An 18,256-nucleotide genomic window follows, 5' to 3' on the forward strand; every position below is an offset into this window, starting at 1 on the left:
CCCATGCCCCATTGCATGAATAAGCAAAAGTGTTTGTGGATATGGCGAAGGCATGATGGGCCAAATGGCCTACTTTAATGTGTAATATTCCTTGTGTTTGCTTGGACAAATTTAATATGTCAAAAATCTTTGCTCTTCTATTTTCTAGACCGTTGAGATGCCACTGCCAGCAGGTGTGTTGCCATGGCCCAGAGAGGGGGTGCCTCTTATCGGTGCAAATCCTTTGGGCACTCGTTCACAGGCTGGCTCTGAGAAGGCTAGTAGCCCCGTCAAAACGAAGACTGTCACAGGTGAGGATTGCTCAGTCTGACAAACACAGAGAGATGAGATCACCAGCTTTTTTTGGCCTTGTCAGCACCAGCTAAAGTAGGGAATACCTCATAGAAAAAATGGAGGTAAAAATGTTGTGAGGAGTAGCACACCGCAGCGTGTTCTCCACTAGTGTATGGGCTCCTTTCATGGTTGGTTACCTGCTTGAAGAACTAGGCCATCCTGAACCGCTTTCAGAAACTTCCTGCCATGTGCCTCGAGAGAGCCTCAAAAAGCAGAACAAAGAGCATGCCGAACGGCTTGGCCAGGCACGGATGTCGAATCTATGTATAGGTGTGCTGGCACAGGTTGCCATGCTACTCTTTGCAGGCAACATAAGCTGGCAGTGATCCAACTCGGACTCCTGCTGCCACAGTTTGCCTGTTTCCGAAGCAGACTAGTAACCGGCCTGAAAGCACTTAAATGTCTCTGATGCAGCTGGGAGGTGGCTTCAAAGAGAGAAAATAACATCAAAATTGCACAAAAGGCTCTGGGTTTTACTCTGAATTTACTCTGAAACGACTGCTGCAGTTTGGCCTGAACTTTCTTTTTAAATTAATTTTAAGGAGGATTGGACGGGGCCTAGTGCTGGAACGCATTTTCACCGTAAGTTTTTCCTCGACATCTATGACTTTGAATCAAAATGTCAAGGTTTTTTTTTTTTTATGCGTCTGAGCTTATATTTTAATCCTTATTTACTATAAAAAAATTTTATTGGACTTTTAAATTTTTTTTAATTTTTCCGTTTTTTAATCCTTCTTATAATGTGCGGTACTTTATGACGCATTTATTTATTTATTTTGATTATTTAATTTTCTGAATTTTTGGTGATGTAGAAGTGCATGCATGCCACGTGCAGTAAATTAAATGCTTTACCTAAGTGTCTCTCTTAAGGCATTGAGAAATATAACGAGCTGCAAAAACACTTTTGCCACGGTACCTAATATGAATGGACTTTAAAAGTTTATTTTCTTAACGCAGAGTTAACAGTAACTGTACTTGTTCGGTGTTCATCCCCAGAGAATAATTCTGAACATACATTGTTCCAAGGCTCGTGAAATGAAAACACTATTCTAGAGTGTTGATGTAATGTTCGCAGCATGCCGAGGGCTGGGCCTGCCTTTCCTGGCACCGTCCGTGTTTTAGTACGCTTTGCATGAAACGTGGGAGAACGCAGCAATAAACATGCTCTCGAATTGGCACCGTCACATTGTTGATACCATCGGTGTTAATATGAATCGGGCAGCTCGGAAAGATGTTTTTTTTGTTTTTTTTTTGTAAAATAATGGCATGTGTGTGACTCTGTTTTCTCATCTGCTGAAAGCAAGGCTAACTTGTGTAATCAATCTTGTGCAGTGTGAGAATGTTCCCCCTGCGGCTCCAGCTCTGGCAGCCACGAGAAAGCATGTCGATTGCAGTCTTCTAGTTCTGTAGCCGGTGACGTTTGTATTACATCAGGCATGTCTCGTGAGCAGAACCATCGAAGAAAAGGAGTGAGAGGTGGGGTGGCAGCAAAGAGATGGAAGAAGTGAGATTTGAGGAGTTGGGTTTGAGGAGGGCAGAAAAGCTATTTGAAAGCTCGAGAAGATGATGAACGATTTGGTCATTTACATCGATAGACACTTTGAATACATAGATTTTGGAGTTATTAGGTATTGTGTGGCATTGCACAGTTATTTCTGTTCGATAAATCCGTCATGATTTTTAAATGTTTTGCACATGAGAGGTATTGCTTTTTTTTTGAGTATTTTTTTTTTTGTTGTTGTTGTTGTTGTTGTTCCCACTAAATAACTAACTTTGCTTACACAACATTTTACAAACACAGATCGGAATCTGAAAATGAGCAACTGCATGTCTCCCCGCGGGACACCCGGCGATCCCTGATAAAACCGCTGACCGTAAATCTGTGTGTCAGTGTGCCATTGCTGGAGTTACTGTTTTGTTGACGGTTTTTTTTTTAGACGAGTGTCCTTGTGTTTATTTGATTTTGATTTAAAATGTTGACATTGCTCTAAGACTCACGGAAGACCTTGTAAGTAAATTGCATACAGAACAACAGTCTGATATTGGACATCAGCCAACTTCAACATGACTTGCAAGGACACCAGTAGACAATGGACAAGTACAGATAAACCGAGAACGGTACTCGGTAGACCACATACCTTCGCCGGGCTGAACAGTTTATATTTTGTATCCCACTGATAGGTCGGATCTGGATTCGGACCTCAACCAAAATCAAATCGGCTTGTTCTTGTCGCCTAACAAACTCATCCACCTCGTTTTGTCATAATCTGTTCACTACTTAATAGCATACTGTATGTCGTTTTTTGCCCCCATCTCTCAATGGTAAAGAATCACTGAAAAAATAAAAAATAGTTGTATCCGGATCCATATTCCGATCTTCACCAAAATTGAATGCATTCGTCCTTGTCACACACTCAGCCTGTCCACCAAGTTTCATCTGAAGTGTCCATAACTTTTTGAGATATCTTGCTCGCAGTCTAGTCTTGCTCTTGCTCGCAGAGGTGGATAAGGAAGAAAGTGAAGATCGACGAAATGCAGTTTGGATTTATGCCAGGAAGAGGAACGACAGATGCGCTTTTCATTGTGAGGCAGTTGCAGGAGAAGTACATGGAGAAGAGGAAGAAGTTGTTTTTTGGGTTTGTTGATCTGGAGAAAGCATTCGATAGGGTTCCATGCAAAGTATTGACATGGGCATTGAGGAAGTTAGGAGTGGAGGAATGGTTGATCAGAGTAGTGATGGCAATGTACAAAAGAGCGCACACAGCTGTAAGGACGAAGGATGGGAACAGTGGTGAGTTTGAGGTGAAGGTGGGAGTGCATCAGGGGTCGGTACTAAGTCCACTACTATTTGTAGCTGTGATGGAGGTGCTGGCTCAGAACGTAAAGGACGGTTTACCGTGGGAGTTGTTGTATGCAGATGATCTGGTGTTGATTGCGGAAAGTATGAATGGACGGAAGGAAAAGATGAACAAGTGGAAGGAATGTATGGAGACAAAAGGTCTGAAGGTGAATATCGGAAAGACGAAGGTGATGGCAAGTGGTAAAGCATGTGGTGAGGTGGAAAGAACTGGGAAGTGGCCGTGTGCTATGTGCAGGAAGGGTGTCGGAGTGAACTCCATTCAATGTACCATGTGCGCTGAGTGGGTTCATCAAAAATGTAGTGGTCTGAGAGGGTCATTTACCAGTGTGGCAGCGACATTCAAATGTAAGGTGTGCACAGAGGGAGCTGCAGATGGAGGAAATGTTGAGTTGGATCTTGGAGACGGCGTGAAGCTGGAAGGTGTGAAAACATTTTGCTACCTCGGAGACATGCTGAATGGAGAAGGTGGATCAGACTCGGCAACGGTTACTCGAGTGAGATGTGCATGGAAGAAGTTTCGGGAACTGAGTGGCGTGCTGATGAGGAGGAGAGTGTCGCTGAAGCTGAAGGGAAAGGTGTATGCTGCATGTGTGAGAAGTGTTATGATTTATGGGAGCGAGACATGGGTAATGAACGTAGAGCAGCAACGAAGGCTGGAAAGGGTGGAAATGCGAATGGTTCGATGGATGTGCAGAGTATCGTTGAGGGAGAGGAAGACAAATGATGAATTGCGAAAGATGATGGGAATATTGCCTGTGATTGATGCTGTGAAGAGGAACAGGTTGAGATGATTTGGTCATGTGTTGAGGAAGGATGAAAGTGACTGGTTGAGAAGAGTGATGGAAATTAATGCAGAAGGAAGTATGTTGACATTGTTCGGGGAAGACCGTGGCAAAAGAGGACGGGGAAGACCGAGAAAGACTTGGCTAAAGATGGTGGAAGAAGAAATGCGGGCAAGGGGGTTAACAAGGAGAGATGCAGAAAATAGGGCAAAATGGAGAAGATTGTCATGGGGACCGCAAGGCTAACCCCCACTCTAGCAGGGAAAATGGCCTTAAAATGCATGTTGTTGTTGTTCCTCGCAGTCAGAGACATAACAACAACAACAACAACAGACATTTTAAGGCCATTTTACCTGCTAGAGTGGGGTTTTAGTTTTCCCTAAGTCTTGCGGGCCCCATGACAATCTTCTCCATTTTGCCCTATTTTCCACATCTCCCCTTGTTAACCCCCTTGCCCGCAATTCTTCTCCCACCACCTTCAGCCAAATCTTTCTCGGTCTTCCCCATCCTCTACTCCCTTCTACATTCATTTCCATCACTCTTCTCAACCAGTCACTTTCATCCTTCCTCAACACATGACCAAACCATCTCAACCTGTTTCTTTTCACAGCATCAATCACAGGCTCTATTCCCATCATCTTTCGCAATTCATCATTTGTCTTCCTCTCTCTCAACGATACTCCGCACATCCACCGAACCATTCGCATTTCCACCCTTTCCAGCCTTCGTTGCTGCTCTATGTTCATTACCCATGTCTCGCTCCCATAAATCATAACACTTCGCACACATGCAGCATACACCTTTCCCTTCAGTTTCAACGACACTCCCCTCCTCATCAGCACGCCACTCAGTTCCAGAAACTTCTTCCATGCACATCTCACTCTCTCAACCATTGCCGAGTCTGATCCACCTTCTCCATTCAGCATGTCTCCTAGGTAGCAAAATGTTTTCACACCTTCCAGCTTAACTCCGTCCGGAAAATATCCTACTCAACATTTCCTCCATCTTCAGCTCCCTCTGTGCACACCTTACACTTGGATGTAGCTGCCACTCTGGTTAATGACCCTCTCAGACCACTACATTTTTGATGAACCCACTCAGCGCACATTGTACATTGAATGGAGTTCACTCCGACACCCTTCCTGCACATAGCACACGGCCACTTCCCAGTTCTTTCCACCTCACCACATGCTTTACCACTTGCCATCACCTTCGTCTTTCCGATATTCACCTTCAGACCTTTTGTCTCCATACATTCCTTCCACTTGTTCATCTTTTCCTTCCGTCCATTCATAATTTCCCCAATCAACACCAGATCATCTGCATACAACAACTCCCACGGTAAACCCTCCTTTACATTCCGAGCCAGCACTTTCCTCGCAGCTACAAATAGTAGTGGACTTAGTACCGACCCCTGATGCACTCCCACCTTCACGTCAAACTCACCACTGTTCCCGTCCTTCGTCCTTACAGCTGTGCGCACTCTCTCGTACATTGCCATCACTACTCTGATCATCCATTCCTCCACTCCTAACTTCCTCAATGCCCATGTCACTACTTCGCATGGAACCCTATCGAATGCTTTCTCCAGATCAAAAAACCCAAGAAACAACTTATTCCTCTTCTCCATGTACTTCTCCTGCAACTGTCTTTGACAGGATGTCAGAGAACTTATACAACTGCAGTTAGAGACATACAACAACAACAACATGCATTTTAAAGGCCATTTTCCCTGCTAGAGCGGGGGTTAGCCTTGCGGTCCCCATGACAATCTTCTCCATTTTGCCCTATTTTCTGCATCTCTCCTTGTTAACCCCCTTGCCCGCATTTCTTCTTCCACCATCTTTAGCCAAGTCTTTTTCGGTCTTCCCCGTCCTCTGCTTCCTTCTACATTCATTTCCATCACTCTTCTCAACCAGTCACTTTCATCCTTCCTCAACACATGACCAAACCATCTCAACCTGTTCCTCTTCACAACATCAATCACAGGCTCTATTCCCATCATCTTTCGCAATTCATCATTTGTCTTCCTCTCTCTCAACGATACTCCACACATCCACCGAACCATTCGCATTTCCACCCTTTCCAACCTTCGTTGCTGCTCTACGTTTATTACCCATGTCTCGCTCCCATAAATCATAACACTTCTCACACATGCAGCATACACCTTTCCCTTCAGCTTCAACGACACTCCCCTCATCATCAGCACGCCACCCAGTTCCCGAAACTTCTTCCATGCACATCTCACTCGAGCAACCGTTGCCGAGTCTGATCCACCTTCTCCATTCAGCATGTCTCCGAGGTAGCAAAATGTTTTCACACCTTCCAGCTTCACGCCATCTCCAAGATCCAACTCAACATTTCCTCCATCTGCAGCTCCCTCTGTGCACACCTTACATTTGAATGTAGCTGCCACACTGGTTAATGACCCTCTCAGACCACTACATTTTTGATGAACCCACTCAGCGCACATTGTACATTGAATGGAGTTCACTCCGACACCCTTCCTACACACAGCACAGGGCCACTTCCCAGTTCTTTCCACCTCACCACATGCTTTACCACTTGCCATCACCTTCGTCTTTCCGATATTCACCTTCAGACCTTTTGTCTCCATACATTCCTTCCACGTGGTCATCTTTTCCTTCAGTCCATCCATACTTTCCGCAATCAACACCAGATCATCTGCATACAACAACTCCCACGGTAAACCCTCCTTTACGTTCTGAGCCAGCACCTCCATCACAGCTACAAATAGTAATGGACTTAGTACCGACCCCTGATGCACTCCCACCTTCACCTCAAACTCACCACTGTTCCCGTCCTTCGTCCTTACAGCTGTGCGCGCTCTTTTGTACATTGCCATCACTACTCTGATCAACCATTCCTCCACTCCTAACTTCCTCAATGCCCATGTCAATACTTTGCGTGGTACCCTATCGAATGCTTTCTCCAGATCAACAAACCCAAGAAACAACTTCTTCCTCTTCTCCATGTACTTCTCCTGCAACTGCCTCACAATGAAAAGCGCGTCTGTCGTTCCTCTTCCTGGCATGAATCCAAACTGCATTTCGTCGATCTTCACTTTCTTCCTTATCCTCCTCTCCAACACCCTTTCCAATACCTTCATTCCATGCTCCAATAACTTTATCGCTCGGTACGAGCCACACTCCAGAGGGTCACCTTTCCCCTTGTATAGAGGGACGAGGGTACTCAGTTCCCAATCCACTGGAATGCGGCCTTCTTTCACCACCAGATTACAGATCTCTGTCATTCTCTTCACACCCCAACTTCCTGCTGCCTTCAACATATCTCCCACAACTCCCGTCGGCCCTCCCGCTTTTCTACCCTTCATTGCTTTTATCGCTTCCTCAACTTCCTTCTCAGTTATCTTCTCTGCCGGTCCTAAAACAGGGTTACTCTCTATGTTGCCATCCCATTCATTCTCTGTATTCAACAGCATTTCCATATATCTTTTCCATCTTCCTTTAATTCCATCTGGGTCGACAACGATTTGTCCCACTTCATCCTTCAAGCAACTCACCCCCATCACATCACACCTCTCTTTCGCTATCTGCTTTGCAATCCTGAATACTGCTTTCTGACCCTCTTCCGAATCCAAGCGTTCTCCGAACATTTTCCTACATGCCTCCTGCGCCTTTGCTACCTCTTTCTTTGCAGCCTTCCTGGCTGCCTTATAACTTTCATGCTCTGCTGTTTCTGCTCCCGTACCCTTCGCCTTCTGCCACTCCTTGAACTTCTTCCTCTTCACGTCAATCCTCTTTCCAACTTCATCATCCCACCACCATGTTTCCGAGTGCCTCGGTGGTCCTTTTGTCCATCCACATACCTCACCAACGGCTCCCAACAGACGAGCTTTCATTGACATCCAACCACTTTCAAGCTCAACCACATCATCCTCGACCCTACTCAGCCTCTCTTTTAATGCCTCCCTTACTGTCACCTCTTTCAACCTCCACACCTTCATTCTCGGTTGGTACTTCACCCGCCGAGCTCTCCTCGCACCTTTCACCCTTACGTCGCAGACAACCAAGTGGTGCTGTGAAACAGCCTCCTCCCCCGGGATCACCTTTGTGTCCCGGAGTTAGAGACATACAGGGATGAAAATATAATCTCCATCTACCTTTGGTGATCTAGGTAATAAGGGATTTAAACCTGGTTCTAAATATCATTATCTATTTGTTCAGATGGGAATGCTAAACATGTCCTGAACACTAAACAAGCTGGAGACTAGGGAAGATTTCCTGAACATATAAAGCATAACATGTGGGAGACACTGTCAGCTTTGCTGAGTCTTTACATTTCTGGCTCGTTGATTTTCTGAGTGAACAATGCGTGCGTCTCTGCATGTGTGTGTCTCTGCGTGTCTTTGTCTATACGTCCGTGTCTCTGCATGTGTGTCTCTGCGTGTCTTTGTCTATACGTCCCTGTCTCTGTGTGTGTGTTTCTGGGTGTGTGTGCATCTTTTTATGTGTGTGTGTGTGTGTGTGTGTGTGTGTGTGTGTGTGTGTGTGTGCATGCCTCTCTGTATGCATGTGCATGTCTCTGTTGTGTGTCTCTCTCTGAATGTGTGTGTGTGTGTGTGTGTGTGTGTGTGTGTGTGTGTGTGTGTGTGTGTGTGTGTGTGTGTGTGTGTGTGCGTGCGTGCGTCTGTGTGTCTCTGTGTGCGTGCATCTCTGCATGTTTCTCTTTGTGTATCCTTCCATGTGTATCTCTGTGTGCGTGTGCATCTCTGCATTTGTCCTTGTCTTTATTTCGTCATCCCACGTCTGGCAGGATGATACAGAGGTAGCAAACTTACCTTTAAACTGTCTGGGTGGTTTGAATTTCGATATAATTATAAACAGTCACATCAGTGCTTAGGCAAGGCATCGCCTCACAAAGTGTTTCTTCCTTCGGATGGACGTTATGCTGGCAACCCATCTTGCATGCATTACCCTGTGAATGTTAAAGATCTGATGGTGTCTTTGGACGAAGAAGAGGTCAGGTGTCGCTGGCACCCTGAACAAATTATAAATTTTCGCTCCCAGCCCCAAAGTCAACAGCGTTGCAATGCATTATTTTTCCATGGCCTAATCTTAGAATAAACTTTATTGTTCGATGTTACATCGTCGCTTTGGCTCTGGGATGAGTGGAAAAGAGGGAGTGTATTTTTGACCTCGTCTAACTCACTATACCATGCAGTTTTTAATTAGCCGCTGTGTCATGACTAAGGATCTTGGTTATATTTGATTTTCTGTTTTTCCTTTTACGTGAGGAATTTATTTCCGTAATTGGAGTTTCACCTCATTCTCCTATGGAGTCATGTTTTTGATCTGTGATAAATCTTTCAATTTACTTGTTTTGCAAGTTAAATCCGAGTTTACTTGATGAAAAATGTAAGCAACACCTACGTTTTTCCATCACAGGAAAGCACAACACAGTGGAAGGTAGAACATCAAGCGCATGACTTTGTCAGAGTAGTTGCGGAACTCACTTTTTATCGAGTAAGGTACGTAGATGTACAGCTTCACAAAACGGTTGCCAATGTTCCCCCTTGTATTGTGCGCCGTCTAGGTTCTCGTATCCTCAACGTGCCTGGAAAGCCTCTCTGTGTAGAGCATGCTGAGAGCTTAAACGATGAACGGTCCGGCTGGACAACTAAACTGTTGTGGGATTCTGTGAAATGCCTCACTCTTCAGGTAAACGACAAGCTGTGCCTTTGTGAATGCTCATACAAAGAGCCATCCAGTGTTTATGCAGTGCCCTGCCAGAATAAAATGAACACCGCTGATTGTAAACCAATTTTTGTTGTCCCCCGTCGCACCGCGGAGCGAAAGGGGGACTGTGGTTTTCCACTCCGTCCGTGTGTCCGTCCGTCCGTCCGTCCGTCCGTGCGTAAGTGTAGGACCGCATTCGAATTTGGTGTGTGGGTGCAACCCACGTCAAAATCCAAGATGGCCGCCGCCATGTATGTCTGATGCCATGTTTGTCTGAACCTTGTGAGCTGAATATCTTGAAAAAATAAGCGAAGTACCAACTTCTAATCTGGTGTGTGGGTGTATCTAGGCACAAGGAAGAACGCTATTGAAAATTGTGTCGCCACGTCAAAATCCAAGATGGCCGCCGCCATATATGTCTGAACCTTGAGATGAATATCTTGAAAAATAAGCGAAGTACCAACTTCTAATCTGGTGTGTGGGTGTATCTAGGCACAAGGAAGAACCCTATTGAAAATTGGGTCGCCACGTCAAAATCCAAGATGGCCGCCTTGCGTCTTCCACTTTGTCAACTCGCATCACTTCACCGACGGGGGACATAGGCGTAACGCTTGTTTTTTTTGCAGACAGAGTCGAGGCTCGTGGAAGAGCTAGAACACCGAGCGGATCAGGATGCAACAAAACAAAAGGAACAGTAGAAAGAGAGGGGGGCACACCAACAGCAGGGTTGAAGGACAAATTAGATGGAGACTTGGAAAGTAATGGGTGTGGGGAGGGATGAGGTGTTCAGGGAGGACACATGGGGTGGACATGATGGATACAGAAGCAAACTCTCAGGAAGGAAAAACTGGAAATTTGGAAGGAATTGGGGGTGTTGGTTTATGATTGATGTGGGTAGAAAAGATCATGGTTTTGGATTGGGGACGATCTGAGATGGTGGTGAACAGTTGTCTTGAAGCCCTGGAGGGAAGAATGAGACTGAAGAGAATAACGAAGTTGATTCAACAGGTGGGAAAAAGAGGAACAAATGAGTGGAATCCTGGATTTTGGCAGTTTCACCACGAGAGAGATGTCGATGGTGGACCGCGTGTGACTTCATGTACCTGGTACCTGTGGGGGGTGGGGGTGTGAAAGGGGGCACAAACCACAGAGAAAACAGAGATGCAAGACAAGAAAGGAGGAGGTAGAAGACAGAGAAACCAGGACCTATTTTTGATGGATGCGAAAGTGATAGGCCCGTAGACTCAACTTCATCGTGTGATAGTCCAATCTGTTTTGAACAATCTGTGATATGAACACAATCGAAGGTATTACATATATTAGTATCTGGTGGTATGTCCTTTGGCATAATATGGTGCTTTAATCCGTTAAGGCAACAATCACATCGGTGATGTTTTGTATGTCAGCATGATACAGATTTTGTCACGTGGAGTAGATTATATTGCAGCTCTTTTGTATTACTTGGCCAAGGTCAGATTTTCTGTAGCTCCTGATCCTTATGTTCCCAAGTGTTTGATGCTGCTCGTGTTAGACTCTTTGCTTCCCAGAATGACCAGTTGTGACGAGAAGCACCGGCAAGACGTTTTGTAGTCTATAATGTAAAATGCCTTGTTGAGGTACAAAACCCTCTTACCAGCAATAAACCTTCATGATCAAAATATTAGCAAGGCATTCTTTCGTGAGGGACGCATTTACTGTAGGAAGCCATACATCTCGAACCACCTCTTCCTGGAAGAGACATAGTGGGCTGCTGCTTCTTCCCTGGGTACCATCGAGTTCCAATGCCATACAAAAGCAGCGAATAAGAATACAGTCGTGACAGGAATACCATCAAACATGTTTGGGAACATATAGATCGGGAGTTGCGGAAAGGCTGACTTTGGCCAAGTAAAATACAAAAGCTTTTTTTAACACAAAGTCGAGGCTCATGGAGGAGCAAGAACATAGAATGGATCAGGATGTAACATAACAATAGGAACACTAAAAAAAGAGAGGAAATGCACCAACAGCAGGATTCAGGGACAAAATACAAGGGAGGTTTGGACAAATAAGGGATGTGAGGAAGAATGATGGGTCGCGGAGGATGCAGGGGGTGGACAAGATATCGATACAGAAACAAACTAACAGGAAGATAGCTGCAATAAAATCTGCTGGATCATGTTATCATGTAGAATATCATTCTTTCACTCTGAATATTTTTTGCATTTCCTTCACTCTGATTACCTTTTCTTACCTTTAAAATATTGCTTTACCATCTGTCCATAATACCTTGCCATTTTCATTGCAAGCCGCATCAATGGAATCTCTTGTACCTCTCACAGTTTGAAATGCAGCCCTGGTGCGTCTTCGCTCCTCGAGATTCTCTTACTCCTTCGAACGGGCATCTTGTAAAGAATGCAGTTCCTCGAGCACTGCATACCTGCTATCGGACGGCACGCTCTCCTCCCGGCATATTAGTACTCAGTCTCCCTTACACCCGCGTGCTCAGTGCCGGCCACAAGTACATTGCTCCATTGCAGGGCATCCCACTTGCCATGTCACAGCATGTTCAGCAGGAGGGTGTGTGGGCCAGTTCCTTTACTTATACAATTATGCACCAATGTTTGGTGTTTATTATAGATGATCTTTCTTCCCTATTTTAATACCTCTTGCTTTTTTATTTTTTTATTTTGTAGGCGATGCCTTTCCCTGGACCCTTAACCTCGAGAATTGCAGCAGCTACACTATCATGAATGAGTGCGAGGGAAGCGAAGGGCAAGAGAGCAGAGTCCAAGCGATAACGCATAGTCTCATGGATCCAACCGGCTGCACTTGCACACTAGCGGTGACCGCTTCACCCACCTGTGAATCGCGGCGCACCTTCGCTGTTTGTCTGCACGTGGATCTGCAGCCAATGGAGATGGCATTGTGCAATGCGCAGGTTATTTCGGGCTGAGGATTCGTTGCCTAATCACCAGTCTTATGCTCACTTTGACTTTCTTTCATCCCTTTTTCTTTTCTTTCTTGCTTTCTTGCTTTCTTTTTCAACCTTTTCTTATGCTTTTTGAAACGATATTTCATATTCATCACTTGCATTTTTAAATGATTTTTTATGTTCTGGTATATATAAATGTCAAACTTTCAAGTGTATATGAATTATTCTGAGTATAAATCAGCCCTTTCTTTAAAGGGGTACTGCAGTAACTTGTTTTTTTTTTCAACTACTTAATCTCCTTCTCCCACGAATAACAGTTATAAAGTCATGTGAGTTTTGGTTAAAGTTTTCACTGGTGAGCGTACCGTTTAAAACCAACTTTGGCAAGTGTTTAGCAGCATTAGTCACGAGTCTGGTTGTGAAAGCATAGTGAGAGGTTTGCCTGAAACATGCCTGGATTCAATATGCGCTGATTTGGTTGTTGATGCTTTTTGCTTTGCAAAAACAGTGAACCAGCCAACTTCCTAACACTGCCGTGTTAAGAGTTTTTATAGGCTCAGTCATTCCATCCTCACTGGTTTAAATCATAAAGTCCAACATGATTTGGACTTTCTTCACTCCAACAAGATGGATCCTGAACAAACAATCAAGATTCGGGTTGTCTTTGGCATTCCCATCTGAGCATGTGGCTCATGATGCTATGATTCCAGGTTCAAAACCCATTTACTGTTACACGACTCGGCCATTAACCACCAAAGTCCTTGTAATTTGGAACGACACCAATGTCCTTGTCCTGCATGTGATATACGTCCAAGCTCTTCCATGAGCCTTCTAGATCGTTACTAAAATGAATGTAAAATTTTTCAGCCCGTAGTGCTGCTATCACCAAAAGTCTCTCAAAGATCTCTCACTTCGCTGATTGAACGATGTTCGCACGTAAGGAGGGATCACTTGATGTGATTGTAGACACGGCATCCATCTTGAGAGGCTTTGGAAACACAAATCCTCCAACCATGTTTATGTTTTAAAGGTTTTCCTCTCTGCTTTTGAACATTCAAAAAGCCAATGATAAAGTAATGACAATCCAGCAATGAAAGCTCCATGTCGGCCAGAAGCAGCATTGTTTCGGATGGAGCACAATGACGTAACACTAACATCCGCACATTGAATATCTGAAACAAACCATGGCTATTGGCCCACAAGCCAGTGATAAATGGATGACTATGTAATGGCATCGTTGAAGTTAGCAGTTCATTCCAAAAATAATATGGTGCAAGTTTTGTTTGGTCAGCTGTTGATGTCCTTTTACCAAAAAAAGGCCAAGAGACGAACATTACCAGGCCAGTGACAAATTAGTGGGGAGCACGGCTTGAGATTGCAGGCAGGTGGTATGTGTATCGCTAATACGTGTAAGCGCATGCATTCTTCTTGTGAAATGTAACAACAGCATATGCAGCGCTGCTTGCACAAAGTTTGTTTTCACATTGTTTCTGGATGCAGTTTTTTTATTTAAATTGAGCTTTCTGAAAGTTTGTTTTCGCAGCACGTTCTGTAAAGATGTTATACTTTCTGCTGTATCCCACGATGTATCATTCACTGCTGCATGTAACTGAGGTTAGACTGTGTATTTATATTGCTCTTGTGTGGCTGGTGGTGTTGGAGTTCCATAAGTCCATAGACGGAGTATGGGGCGCTCATGACAAGTGGTGATGTTTGTAATGCTAGAGTCAATATTAGACCGGTCACTACTGCGTCGCAGAAGTGGAGAGATTTTCCGCTGAGCAGCAGCGCCTCCAAATTTATCCCAATCACAACTGAGGGCAATATAACAAGGCTTTACCCAGTGGTTACCACCCACCTAGCTTGTTATTGTTTTTTGTGTGCCGATTATTATAAATAAAAAACTACCGTCGGGAGCGTATAAAAGGACTGCATGTGAAAGTTTCGACTTTTAACCGGAACTTGAAGCTATCATGGCACCGGATGAAAATTTGAGGTTTTTTTCAACCCTTAAACCCTTCACAATTTCAACACGAGGTTATTCTCATTACTACTGCCGAGTGACCTCAGCAGATAGGAATTTGGTTATTTTACTCCACTGTTCATGCAGGTCCTGTTGGTGAAGGATGTGCTTGGAGCCATACTGTTGACATTGCGACAGCTGCACCAATCTACGTCGGGCCGGCACCGTGTTTCGTTGGGACCGGAGATGCAGGGTGGCAGCACCGCCAATGCGGCGTCGCAGCCAGCAGTCAGCTCTCCAGTGCAGAGTAGCAAGAACACCGCCCAGCTGCATACCAGCTCGTGCAGCTACTCTGCTGACGTGTGCACCACACCTGAGGTCAGACAGACATCGCTCCTGCAAGGCAATCTTTGGCCTAGCTTTCATGCCATGCTTGCCATTGCTTATATTGTGTTTAAACTTTATAAATCGCTGTTCGTATTGTACCATAATCTGCCATGGTGTTCTCTCATTACCCTATATGCATGCGAAGCAAAAAGCGGAGTTAAGCAATTGGTTAACTTCTGTCTGTCCGTCCCTCCATCTACAAACGTCGGTTTATGATTTAGGAACAACTTAATTTCAATTGAATGTTATATTTTGAACACGAATGAGAGCATAAATCAGAAAACGAACCTGCAGTTCAGCAGTACTTTAGCTCTGAATTATTGTACAGAGTGGAGAGAGATAATTTTTTTTACTCTGTCTGCCTGTTTGGCAGTCAAACAATTGAAAATCATTACAAACAAGAAACTTGCTCTTTTTAAGAATCAAACAACAAGCACGAATAATTAATGTAACGTGTTAAATAAGATGGTGAATAAGACTGCATCCACAGCGGTAAACGTCTGGATTTTTTTTTCTGTGACCTTAAAAGTCTCTATTTTATTTCAATTTAATAATGTACTTTTATTCTTAGCCAAGAAGGCTGCACAGAAAGAGGTAGCAAAGGCACAGGAGGCATGTAGGAAAATGTTCGGAGAACGCTTGGATTCGGAAGAGGGTCAGAGAGCGGTTTTCAGGATTGCAAAGCAGATAGCGAAAGAGAGGTGTGATGTGATGGGGGTGAGTTGCTTGATGGATGAAGTGGGACAAATCGTTGTGGACCCAGATGGAATTAAAGGAAGATGGAAGAGATATATGGAAATACTGTTGAATGCAGAGAATGAATGGGATGGCAACAAAGAGAGTAACCCAGTTTTAGGACCGGCAGAGAAGATAACCGAGAAGGAAGTTGAGGAAGCGATAAAAGCAATGAAGTGTAGAAAAGCGGGAGGGCCGACGGGAGTTGTGGGAGATATGTTGAAGGCAGCGGGAAATTGGGGTGTGAAGAGAATGACAGAGATCTGCAATCTGGTGGTGAAAGAAGGCCGCATTCCAGTGGATTGGGAACTGAGTACCCTCGTCCCTCTATACAAGGGGAAAGGTGACTCTCTGGACTGTGGCTCGTATCGAGCGATAAAGTTATTGGAGCATGTAATGAAGGTATTGGAAAGGGTGTTGGAGAGGAGGATAAGGATGAAAGTGAAGATTGACGAAATGCAGTTTGGATTTATGCCAGGAAGAGGAACGACAGACGTGCTTTTTATTGTGAGGCAGTTGCAGGAGAAGTACATGGAGAAGGGCAAGAAGTTGTTTCTTGGGTTTGTTGATCTGGAGAAAGCATTCAATAGGGTTCCACGTGAAGTAGTGACATGGGCATTGAGGAAGTTAGGAGTGGAGGAATGGTTGACCAGAGTAGTGATGGCAATGTACAAAAGAGAGCGCACAGCTGTAAGGACGAAGGATGGGAACAGTGGTGAGTTTGAGGTGAAGGTGGGTGTGCATCAGCGGCCGGTACTAAGTCCACTACTAGTTGTAGCTGTGATGGAGGTGCTGGCTCGGAACGTAAAGGAGGGTTTACCGTGGGAGTTGTTGTATGCAGATGATCTGGTGTTGATTGCAGAAAGTATGGATGGACTGAAGGAGAAGATGAACAAGTGGATGGAATGTATGGAGACAAAAGGTCTGAACGTGAATATCGGAAAAACGAAGGTGATGGCATGTGGTAAAGCATGTGGTGAGGTGGAAAGAACTGGGAAGTGGCCGTGTGCTGTATGCAGGAAGGGTGTCGGAGTGAATTCCATTCAATGTACAATGTGCGCTGAGTGGGTTCATCAAAAATGTAGTGGTTTGAGAGGGTCATTAACCAGTTTGGCAGCTACATTCAAGTGTAAGGTGTGCACAGAGGGAGCTGCAGATGGAGGAAATGTTGAGTTGGATCTTGGAGACGGCGTGAAGCTGGAAGGTGTGAAAACATTTTGTTACCTAGGAGACATGCTGAATGGAGAAGGTGGATCAGACTCGGCAACGGTTGCTAGAATGAGATGTGCATGGAAGACGTTTCGGGAACTGAGTGGCGTGCTGACGAGGAGGGGAGTGTCGTTGAAGCTGAAGGGAAAGGTGTATGCTGCATGTGTGAGAAGTGTTATGATTTATGGGAGCGAGACATGGGTAATTAACGTAGAGCAGCAACGAAGGCTGGAAAGGGTGGAAATGCGAATGGTTTGGTGGATGTGTGGAGTATCGTTGAGAGAGAGGAAGACAAATGATGAATTGCGAAAGATGATGGGAATAGAGCCTGTGATGGATGCTGTGAAGAGAAACAGTTTGAGATGGTTTGGTCATGTGTTGAAGGATGAAAGTGACTGGTTGAGAAGAGTGATGGAAATGAATGTGGAAGGAAGTAGAGGACGGGGAAGACCGAGAAAGACTTGGCTAAAGATGGTCGAAGTAGAAATGCGGGCAAGGGGGTTAACAAGGGGTGATGCAAGTAAATAGGGCAAAATGGAGAAGATTGTCATGGGGACCGCAAGGCTAACCCCCGCTCTTGCAGGGAAAATGGCCTTAAAATGCCTGTTGTTGTTGTTTGTTAATAATGTACTTGAACAATGTAGAACTCAAATCGCCTTTTTGACCCTTTCAACCCCCTTCCGTTTAGCAGTACTTGGACATGCTAAATAAGGAGGTGTATAAGGCACTGCATTTGCAGCGGTAAACTTCTGAATTTATTTCTATACAACCTATAGAATCATCATTTATTTTCAATTAAATTACGCACTTCAACACTACACGGGGTAAGGTGTTCCATGATCTCTCTTGATACCCTCGCTCAAGGAGAGGGTATTGCATTTGGATCTGTCTGTTTGTTACCTCCACCACCGAAGGTGGATGTGGGTAGGTGGTGATGTAGGTAGGTGTAGGTGGTGGAAGGTTAACAGTTATGTCTTCACCCCTGTCTGTTTGTCTGTTTGTCTGTCTGTCTGTCTGTTTGTCTGTCTGTCTGTTTGTCTGTTTGTGAACAGGATATCTCAAAAAGTTTCGGACGAAAATTGGTGGAGAGGTTGGGTATGTGACACTGATGAAATGATTCGATTTTGGTTCATGTTCGAGTGCATATCCGACCTATCAGTGGGATACAAAACGTAAACTGTTCAGCTTGGTGGAGGTATGCACTCTACCGAGTGCCATTCTAGTTTGTTGGGTTGTTTGTTTGTCTTTTTGGCCTCACATCATTTGCCAAAGTAGACTACAATTTTTTCACGTCATCCTTTTTCTTCCGAGTATCGAAATAAAGTATCTACAATTAGAATGCTAGTACATCTA

The 18,256-nt window shown here is 44.6% G+C and overlaps 1 protein-coding gene across 1 annotated transcript in view; it reads left to right on the forward strand.

Annotated features, from left to right (window-relative positions):
* VPS13B (vacuolar protein sorting 13 homolog B) overlaps window positions 1-18,256 on the forward strand; it is a gene marked incomplete in the record, with an annotated part of 603,006 nt that overhangs the window by 371,747 nt on the left and 213,003 nt on the right. Inside the window, 5 exon segments of the mRNA XM_078786778.1 lie at window positions 149-290; window positions 9,553-9,677; window positions 12,017-12,254; window positions 12,371-12,615; window positions 14,720-14,950. Coding sequence (XP_078642904.1) covers window positions 149-290; window positions 9,553-9,677; window positions 12,017-12,254; window positions 12,371-12,615; window positions 14,720-14,950 — 981 coding nt within the window.

The sequence above is a fragment of the Myxine glutinosa genome, chromosome 11 (genome assembly GCF_964187855.1).
Source record: "Myxine glutinosa chromosome 11, kmMyxGlut1.1, whole genome shotgun sequence".
Classification (NCBI taxonomy): Eukaryota; Metazoa; Chordata; class Myxini; order Myxiniformes; family Myxinidae; genus Myxine; species Myxine glutinosa.